General features: G+C 37.4%; 1 protein-coding gene across 1 annotated transcript; it reads left to right on the forward strand.

The window, feature by feature from the left end:
• Positions 1–1,737: 1,737 nt before the first annotated feature.
• LOC111876883 (pectinesterase inhibitor 10-like) lies at positions 1,738–8,859 on the forward strand. Its single transcript, XM_023873446.1, has 3 exons — positions 1,738–1,864; positions 1,988–2,680; positions 8,684–8,859. The coding sequence occupies exons 1-3, from the start codon at positions 1,738–1,740 to the stop codon at positions 8,857–8,859; spliced, it is 996 nt and encodes a 331-aa protein (XP_023729214.1).
• Positions 8,860–10,212: the final 1,353 nt, after the last annotated feature.

Genomic DNA, 10,212 nt, shown 5'->3' on the forward strand with positions numbered 1-10,212 from the left:
CGCTAAGTGAAACCCAAAATTCAACACCGTTATAGAAATGGCGGTGAATTTTAATATTCAAGCTTTGACTTGTTACTCAAAGAAGTCTCATTTTATTTTCTTGTGTGATCTTTATGAAATTGTCTAAAACCAAGACATTTCTTCCCAAAAGATCCAGTTTTGTTTTTGTTTTTGAGATTTCTATTCTACATTCTGCTACTTCCCACGTATCCGACCTACTTGTTCAACAGACCACATTGGTCTCACAAGGACCTCTTCCAACGTTCGGTCTTATGTTAAGCATCAAAGTTCGGTTGAAGTTTAGCCACCCTCTAAAGCCTATGTTTAAAAAGAACCCTTTCAATGTTTCTTAACAAACAGTTGATCGTATTCTCACGGGAAACCATACAAGCACTTTAAGTCTCTCTTGACTTTGAAGGAAGAGATTCGTGCCCGGGATCCTCAGCTTTATGTCACACTTGACATCACTCACCTCCCATACACTTATCGCTTTATTTCTTTTTCTATTGCACACTAATGCACGAGAATCTTTATGATTTTTCACCACTCCTGAATGTGTTGATTATGAATTTTCATGATGTTGTTGATCAGATGAGAAGTTCAAACGTATTTTTGGATAAGGGCACGTGAATTTGAAACAGCTCCTAGTATCACGCATGCTAACGTCTATAAGGGGAAACCAAACTGTCACATCCCTACTTTCCAGTCGCCTTTTCAGAGATCGTATCATCATTATAACAAGACTTTCTCTCTCCTGTGAACCGTATATAAAGAATTTGTGACACTGTCCCATCTTATTACCTTCCTTAAAACTCTCTTAAGTATTATTGGCAACGTTCAAATGTTCATAAAGCTCGATAATGGCGGATTATTCATCAATTTTGGATCAAACTGCATCGTCATCCCTACTTTCGATCATGCCCAACCAGAATATGATCATTCACATGACTCCTTTCTTGTATGATCATTACATGCTTCAAGTTGTGGAGTGCCTCAAGTATTCCCCTCTCGTGATCGCTCCAACTCAAGTGAAATCTGTTCACATGTCACTCCTGTCTCAAGTATACTCCATAACCCATTACGACAAAATCAAGGAGCGCAACTACTTTTAGATTCATACTCACAAAACCTCGATTTCCAAATGATGATTTTGCTCTATTCTAGGGATTGCAGTAGACGTCTCAGTCATCTTCCCAGATTTCATCACTACAACTCAATTGTTCAAGATGTTCTATGAGATGGGATACACTGAGGTCCTTACCACCTTCACCAAGTTCAAGAAATCATGCTTACCTCCATAGTGGAATGGGTTGCTAACCCTTCTTCACAAGGGGTTAGCTGAGCGTGTTGGTGGCTCTGATGGATCAAACAAATGCTTCATGACGATCCTATATGATATCTACAACGGAATCAATCTGGACTATGGGTCTTTAATCCGGTCTCAACTGGTGCAGAGTCTGTCCTCCTCGACCAAGTATTCTGAGATTTCTTGTGGTCGCTTTTGGACCATCGTCGCTCAATGGGAAATAACCTCCCTCAATGTTCCAGTCATGAAGGACTCTCTGCTTTCCTCCATTTCATCCTTTCATATATAAAAGATCATCGTCGCTAATCCAACCAAGTTTTTGTACAAAGACTATTCCGGAATCAATGTACTGGTCTGTCTCTCAGGAAAGCAAACTCACCTCTGAGTACAAATTGCTTCCTTCGACGAGTCCACGACAATTAACTCTAGAGATGCAAGCTGCCTTAGACGAGGTGGAAAAACTGGCTAAGCGAGGAAAGAAAGTTGTTGATAAGAAAGAAGCAACCGAAGAGCCCTCTTCTAAACCCTCTAAGTCAAAGAAAAGAAAAGCTGAAAAGGGTGATTCCTTTGCTACTAAGAAAATCAAGAAAACGGCTCGCATAAACCTGACTTCTTCACCTTCACATTCAGACCCGAAGGATAACTAGTCTACAGGTGATGATGACGAAGGGTAACATAAAGGTTCACCTAGGGGTAATACACCTCCTCGGTCTCCAACTCATGTGGATCTTGTTAATGATTTTGTTCCAACACCCCCTCCATCTCCAGCCAAGACAACCATTCAGGTCACCGTCGCTCCTCCACCCCCATCTTCAACACCACTAGTTTCCATTATTGCTCCACCACCGCCTGTCATTTCTACTCCAATCACTACCACACCATTACCACCACCTATTTTCTCCAACACAACCTTTACCTCTACACCAATCATCACAGCAACCATAGATTCTTCTGTCAACGTCAACACATCTGATGTGGAGGCGGAGACTGAAGAACCTCCAAAAATCACCACAGAGCCTCTTTCATCAACTCCTTCTAGTGATTCTAATCCAATTCTTAGAGGAGATGATTTTGAATTTGGTTCTACCTACTACAGTCCCTACCAAATTCCCAGTGAGGAAGATGAATCTGCACCGGCAACAAAGCAACACATCGACAGTGTTCATGAAAAGCTTGATTTCCTGCTCTCTTCAACAACAAAGTATAATGATGTTGTTCTCAAAGATTTCATGGATACAACCATGAACCAATATGCAGAATCGATCGACAAATGTACTGCTGCAATCGATGATTCTACTTCTTTATGCAAACGAGCCACTGCTGATGTTAAAGATCTCATTCAGGACTCCCAGGTTTTTCTTGACTCCTTAAAAGGTCAAGTTGATTCCAATGCTGCCAAGCTCACTGTCACACCCCAAAACCATGAACGGAGGAAACGTTCTGCGGCGGAGGACGTCATGTACAATATCACAACAACGAAAAGTAGTAAACAAGCAACCACATCATCCATTGCATTAATAATATAATTTTAATACAAGTGTGTTCTGTTAAATTTTAATAGACACTAAAGTATCATCAAAATGAAAGATGAGTCTTGAACGAGCTCCATCTTCCCTAAACCTTGCATCGGTACCTGTCTATCGATGACCTGAGGATACAAGTTATTTTGATAGAGAGTATCAGCTTTAAAGTTAGTGAGATCATAAGTATTAATGTGTCTTAATTTGTAAAACTTGTAATGAAAGACTTGAAATTGTTTGGAAAGAACGCCCGTATACGTATGAAAATGTTTGTAGAACAACTGTAACGTTTGAAAAACCCTAGAAATTCCTATGATTCCTACTATTATAAAAAGGAGACTTCAACCAAGACCTAACTATTCTTAATGTAGCCTTCTACCAAGACCTAACTGCTCTGAATGTAGCCTTCTACCAAGACCCGACTGTGCTATTATTATTATTATTATTATTATTATTATTATTATTATTATTATTATTATTATTATTATAAGAAATTGTATCCTTTGGTACTATGATACTCAAATATAATTCACCTCATCGGTTATGAGAATGAGTCATAAGATAAAAGTAATAATATAAATAACCTAAGTATTACCCTTTGGTACTAAGGTAACTAACAATGTTAACTGGAGACATCCGTAGATGTACATTTACCTTTGTTGCTAACAGCTGGGTATAGGAATAGTTAGTCCCTTAATACCTGTAATGGTATCAACTGTTGACATCCGTGGATGTGCTTTTGTCACACCCCAAAACAAAGAACGGCGGAAACGTTCTGGGGTGGACGACATCATGTACAGTATCACAACAATGTAAAGTAGTAAACAAGCAACATCATCCATTGCATTAATAATAGAATTATTATACAAGTGTGTTCTGTCAAATTTTGATAAACACTAAAGCAGAAATCAAAATGAAAGATGAGTCTTCAACGAGCTCCATCTTCCCTAGTCCTTGCATCGGTACCTGTCTATGATGACCTGAGGATACAAGTAATTTTGAAAGTGAGTATCAGCTTTGAAGCTGGTGAGATCATAAGTATTTCAGTGTCTTAATTTGTATGTAATTACTTGTATGTATTTGAAATGTAAGTATTTGTATGTATACGAATTGTAAGAATTAAAAATGTAAATGAACTGTATGTATGAAAATGTTTGTAAAACAACTGTAACGTTTGAAAAGTCTTGGAAATCCCTATGATTCCTATTAGTAACAAAAGGAGTCTTCTACCAAGACTTTAACTGTTCTCAATGTAGTCTTCTACCAAGAACTAACTGTTCTGAATGTAGTCTTCTACCAAGAATTAACTGTTCTGAATGTATTCTTCTACCAAGACTTAACTATAATAGTATTACCCTTTGGAACAAGGGCAACTAACAATGTTAAATGAAGACATCCGTAGATGTACATTTACCTCTGTTGCTAACAGCTGGGTATAGGAACAGTCAGTCCCCAAAAGTATACCTGTAATGGTATCTACCGTTGACATCTGTGGATGTGATTTTACCTCTATAGCTAACAGAGATTCTAGGAATGGTCAATCCCGCAACGTATCCTTTTGGTACTAGGATATTAAATCCAATCTATCTCGTCGATTATGTGATTGAATCACAAGGTAAAGATAAGAATGAGGATTATATTACAGAATCTATACATATAAAATGTACTAGTAATTCTTGTAAGTGTACTCATGAAAATGTGATCATGAGACCATATCTATGTAATAGTATGGTAATGTACTGTAATGTTCTAGCTGTAGTCTACGTGCTCTTTATCTAGCAAGTATAGTAATGTAGTCGTTCTAGTATCGTTGTATATGTTCTGCTCTAGTATAGTTGTATACGTTCTTCTCTAATATAGTTGTATATGTTCTTCTCTAGTATGGTTGTATATGTTCTTCTCTAGTATAGTTGTATATGTTCTGCTCTAGTATGGTTGTATATGTTCTTCTCTAGTATAGTTGTATATGTTCTTCTCTAGTATACTTGTATATGTTCTTCTCTAGTATAGTTGTATATGTTCTTCTCTAGTATAGTTGTATATGTTCTCATAGTAGTAAGTATTGACTCATTAATGAACTGACTCATAGTATGATATTGCATTCTAGTAATAGTTCTAGTATCTTCCTAAACTACCCATATGATAGTTTACTAGTAATCTAACCGGTACATATGGACATGAATGTATACCCTTGCTACCCAAAGGCATGGGATGAACTGGAAGGGCCTTTATGACTATATATGTACATATGTTATATAACTAATATTGAAACGACCTTCAGACGACTACCCGATATCCCACCAGACCACATCTCAAGCGCGAAAAGGAAATAGGGTGGATAGCCTTCCTATGTCTTTTAAACATTTCTTATATAACTCTACATATAGAGGCATGCAATTTATAATTTAAAAGCATAAAATAAGATTTGTAAAACCTTTGAACGTAAATATTTTCTAAGAAAAGACCGACTTGATGTCGATCTATTAAAATGGTTTTGAAGGCATGGGTTTGATAAAGCAGTTTAGTATAAAGAACATTTGTTTGAAACACAATTTTAAATAAGTTTGAAATGTTATATACAAATTAAAATGTACAGTGTAATAAGGAGGTTTTAAACACATAAAGTGTTTATGAAAACTTTTGAAGGAAACTGTTTGGTAAAGCGGCTAATGAGTAGCCAATCATTTGAATGCTGCTTATTAATCACATATGAGTGATATAATAATTAGCATAATTCTACTTGTATCCCCCCCATAAAATATTTAAAAACAGTTTAAAACATTGATTAAGGGGTATGAACTCACCTATAGTGAGTGGTTCTGATGAAAATGTTGGGTTAGTTGCTAAGTATGAAGTGGTGACTTGAGTACACACGCGAATCCTATTTAGCATATATTGGCACATATATGAATATAATTAGTGTTATGAACAACTAATTAATGAATTGGGACCACCTTAGGGACTAGTGAACACTTATATTGAAGTGTTACAACCATAAATGATTGTACGAAGGGTTAAAAGCCTATACAAGGGAGTGTATGGCCAAAATACACACTATATGTGTGTGTGCGGCCAGGTGTGCGAACAGGTGTGCTGCCAGAACATGTGTGCGGCCAAGTGTGCTGCCAGAAGCGTGTGCTGCCAGAAAACATGGTGTTCTTGGTGTTCTTGGTGAAAGATGTTACCTTTTATGAAGATCCTAAAGGAGATTAGGATGATACTTGAGAGGATTTCGAGTTCTATGCTTGAAGTAGTGAAAGAAATGTTCAAAAATGACTAAGATGGTATATATAGGTGGAGTGTGCGGTTGGGAAGGGTGTGAGGCCGCAAACACATGTGTGTGGCCGCACACTCCATGTGTTGGAGTGTTTAGCCTCTTTTTAATTCCTACACTTTGACTTAACCCATTTCCACACTCCAATCTTGATTATAACACGTTTAGAACGCTCCAATAGACCCTAAATGGTACTACAAGATAGCAAAACAAGTCTATTATTGATAAGAAATGAAGAATGCAAGTTAGAAATTTTCGGGTTGTCACAGCTTTTACCTCTGTAGCTAACAAAGATTCTAGGAATGGTTAATCCCGCAACGTATCCTTTGGTACTAGGATATTAAATCCAATCTATCTCGTCGATTATGTGATATTATCACAAAGTAAAGATAAGAATGAGGATTATATAACAAAATCTATACATATAAAATGTCATAGTAACTCATCATATATTATCTATGTAAACGTACTCATGTAAGCGTAATCATGTAAACATATCTATGTAATAGTATAGTAATGTACGGTAATCTTCTTCGTGTGCTAGCTATAACGTGTGTTCTCTCTCTATCTAGCATGTATAGTAAGGTACTGTGTGTACTAGCTGTAATGTGTGTTCTCTCTCTATCTACCAAGTATTGACTCATGAATGAACTGACTCATTGGATGATATCGCGTTCTAGTAATAGTTCTAGTATCTTCCGGAACTACCCCCATGGTAGCTTACTAGTAATGTAACTGGTACGTGTGAACATAGAAGTATATCCTTGCTACCCAAGGGTATTAAATGATCTGGAAGAACCTTTATGACTGTATATGTACACATGATATATAACTAATATTTAAACGACCTTCAGATGGATACCCGATACCCCACCAGACCACATCTCAACGACGAAAAGGAAATAGGGCGGACAGGCCTTCCTAAGCCTTTTAAACATTGCTTATATAACTATACATACATAGACATGCAATTGATAATATAAAAACATTAAATAAGTTTTGTAAAACCTTTGAACATGATTACTATGTAAGAAAGGATTGACTTGATATCAATCCATAACGGGTTGAAAGCATGTGTCGATAAAACAGTTTAAGTATATAGAAACATTTGTTCGAAACAAAATTGTAAATGAGTTTGAAATGAAACATACAGTGTATAATGAAAAGTTTAATAAGGAGTTTTCAACATATAAAATGTTTATGAAAATCATTTGAAGGAAACTGTTTGGTAAAACGGCTAATGAGTAGCAAATCATTTGAATGCTGCTTATTAATCACATGTGATTGATATAATAACTAGCATGATCCTACTTGTATCCCCCCATAAAACATTTAAAAAATTTAAACATTGATTAAGGGGTATGAACTCACCTGTTGTGAGTGGTACGGATGAACTGAAGAGGTAGGATGGCTAGGTGTCAAGTGAAGTCTTGAACACACTCTATGATCCAAGGTAACATATAATATTACATATATGTATCAAATTAGTCTATAAAAAACTAATAAACAAAGCCAAGACACCCTAGGACATGTTAAACACCTTTAACAATTGTTATTATCCTCTAGGATTGCATCTAGGTGTTGTAGGGACAAGCTAGTGTGTGTAGACTTCAAGGAAAACTCCCTAATGGAGTTCACGGCCCTAATGTCACCAAAAAAGGAGTTTACGGTCGTAAATTCATGAGTTTACGGCCCTAAGCTCATACTTACTTGGTCATTTGATGTTTTGAGGCTTTACAAGACCCTAAGAAGCAATTCTACTTAATGGCAAGGTCTTTGGAAGAGTTTAGGGCATCCTTTAACTCCTTTCAGGAGTTCACGGCACTGGGACCAAACCCCTTGGAGATTAAGGCTGTAATCTCCCATGGAAGGGTGTTTTTGGTGATTTCAAGTCCCTAATTTAACTAAGAACTAATGTAGGCTAGTGTCCAAGGCTTTAGGAGAGTTTAAAGCACACTTTGGCCCTTTTGTTTGGAGTTCACGGTTCAAGAACTTCTTGGGCCATGAACACCTTACTCTTGGTGTTCTAAGGGTGTTTTATAGTCCTAAACACATTAGGATACAAGTCTAAGCTAGTTTCTATGCAAGAGGAAGGGACTAGGGCACTCTTTGCCCCTTAAAGAAAGGTTTACGGTCCAAGATGTTCTTGGGCCGTAAACTCTTAAATATTGACGGTTTCCTATGATTTTTAGTGTATTAGACGCATATCAAGCCTTATAACACACTGAGATAGAAGTACTCATGTTTTGGAACGAAATTCCGAAGATCCTTGAGAGAGAAATTGGCTTTTCTCTAGTTAGAAATGTAATAAATGAATACTTATGGCTCAGAATCATATATATACTCCTGGGGTTTTTGGCAAAAAATATTTTATTCAGGCATTGAATTCTAATATCAACGAGTTTTCAAATAACAGAGTGGCACAATACCCTAGTGCATCCTCTCTCCTGATATCTCTTCAAGTGTAAATCCTGAAATACTCAAACTTATACCAAAAAGTCTGAAAATTTACTGCAACTGTTCTAACTTCTATTGACTTGATATGTTATACATAATGGAAATTTTGGGTTTTCACACTCACAGAGTCCAATTATTCGCTTTCTCATTCTCTTCAAGCGGAGCAGACCAAGTTTGAAACTGTCAGGTCGGACCTCTCTACTGACACCAAGACTTTCTTGTCTTCCATTAACTCTCGGTTCGAAAAGCTCACTTCCGATCTTCTCATGGAAAGACAAATCAAGGATGATTTTGCTCAATAGAAGGCTATGAATGCAGTGCAGCAAGCAGCACTTTCCAAGGCTGAAGATGAAATTACCTTGTTGAAAATCGAATGAACCGTTTTTTGCAGCTGTATTGGGGATGTTCTGTCTCAGTTACATACTCTTAGGCGAAATGAAGGGTGTTTCGGAGAGAATTGTTCGTCCACAACAAGGGGGAGAAGAGCAGTCACAACCTATTCCTCTTAAACCGAAGGTCAAAACCGAACCGAAGGATAATTTAGCTTCGGGTTCATATATCAAAGAAAGGAAAAAGCGTGTTATTGGAGAAGATGATGTGGATGACGAACATCAAGAAACTATTTCTGAGATCTTGGACCGAACGAAAAAGAATGAGGAGATAGATAAAACTCTTCAAGCAAATAAGGAGGCTGAGGAAAGGGAAAACAAGAAGAAAGAAGAGGATGACGCATTAAGTTGCAAGAAGATGTTATTCCCTTCCTGGACAAGAGAGACAGTTATCAGGGAGGCGATGGAGTTTCCAAGCACCTATTGGCTGTAGCTTGTAACCTCCTTTGACTGTGAAAATACAAGGGACTCGCAGTTCAACATGCCGATTACTCGAAAGGCAATTGTTTTTCACTGTTTTGAGCCGACATTTGATGTTCCTTCACCCCATCCTCAGGTCAACCTTGAACTTATAGATTTTTATCTAGAGTTCAGTCAGCCTCATTATTTGACCTGGAGTGCTTAGAAAATTACTACAGTTAAGGTGCTAAAAGCACCGTCTATGGGGAAGTTTATCAATGTTTCTTTCAGGATAAATCGAGGTTCAAATAACTCAGTGTCTATTATCTCCCTAACAGATCTTCCTAACTTGAATCCTCATGATTGGATTCTGCTCTTCAATATTTTGCATACTAATGCAACAGAGTATGAACCAATCTTAGGACATCTGAAAAGAATGTTGGCCTCCTATATTCATGAGGTTGAGAAGATGGATCAAGAGGTAGTGACTGTCATGAGGAAGAAACGGACGGTGAAGCTAACTGTAAAGCCATGAGATGTCAACAAAATGACTCTCGGTCAGATTGATCCTGCTCACCTCACAGTGATGTTTACAAGAGCTTAAGGTCAAAGATTATTGTTTGCTCTGGTGGACAAACATTTGTTCTCGAATGATTTCCTGGAACACATCATCAATATTATTCATCAGTGCACGGCAAATTTTGAGCCTGATAAGAAGAACTTCATAGACATGCTTCGGTGGTACATTACTTTTCTACAAACTCTTTTAGCCTTCATACCGAGCGTGTTCAAGACTATCAAGAAGTCTGTTGCAGATCAACTGAAGTGAGCTCTCGGCTCCATTGATGCAAAAGGGGAGATTGTTGG

The sequence above is a fragment of the Lactuca sativa genome, chromosome 3 (genome assembly GCF_002870075.4).
Source record: "Lactuca sativa cultivar Salinas chromosome 3, Lsat_Salinas_v11, whole genome shotgun sequence".
In the NCBI taxonomy this organism is placed as follows: domain Eukaryota; kingdom Viridiplantae; phylum Streptophyta; class Magnoliopsida; order Asterales; family Asteraceae; genus Lactuca; species Lactuca sativa.

Excerpts from the sequence above, each read along its gene's own strand:
- LOC111876883 (XM_023873446.1), top strand. The coding sequence starts at position 1,738 with ATGCAAGCTGCCTTAGACGAGGTGGAAAAACTGGCTAAGCGAGGAAAG. Across the intron at positions 1,865-1,987 it reads GAAAAGAAAAGCTGAAAAGG|GTTCACCTAGGGGTAATACA; the intron begins GTGATTCCTTTG and ends GGTAACATAAAG. Across the intron at positions 2,681-8,683 it reads TTTTCTTGACTCCTTAAAAG|AGTCCAATTATTCGCTTTCT; the intron begins GTCAAGTTGATT and ends TCACACTCACAG.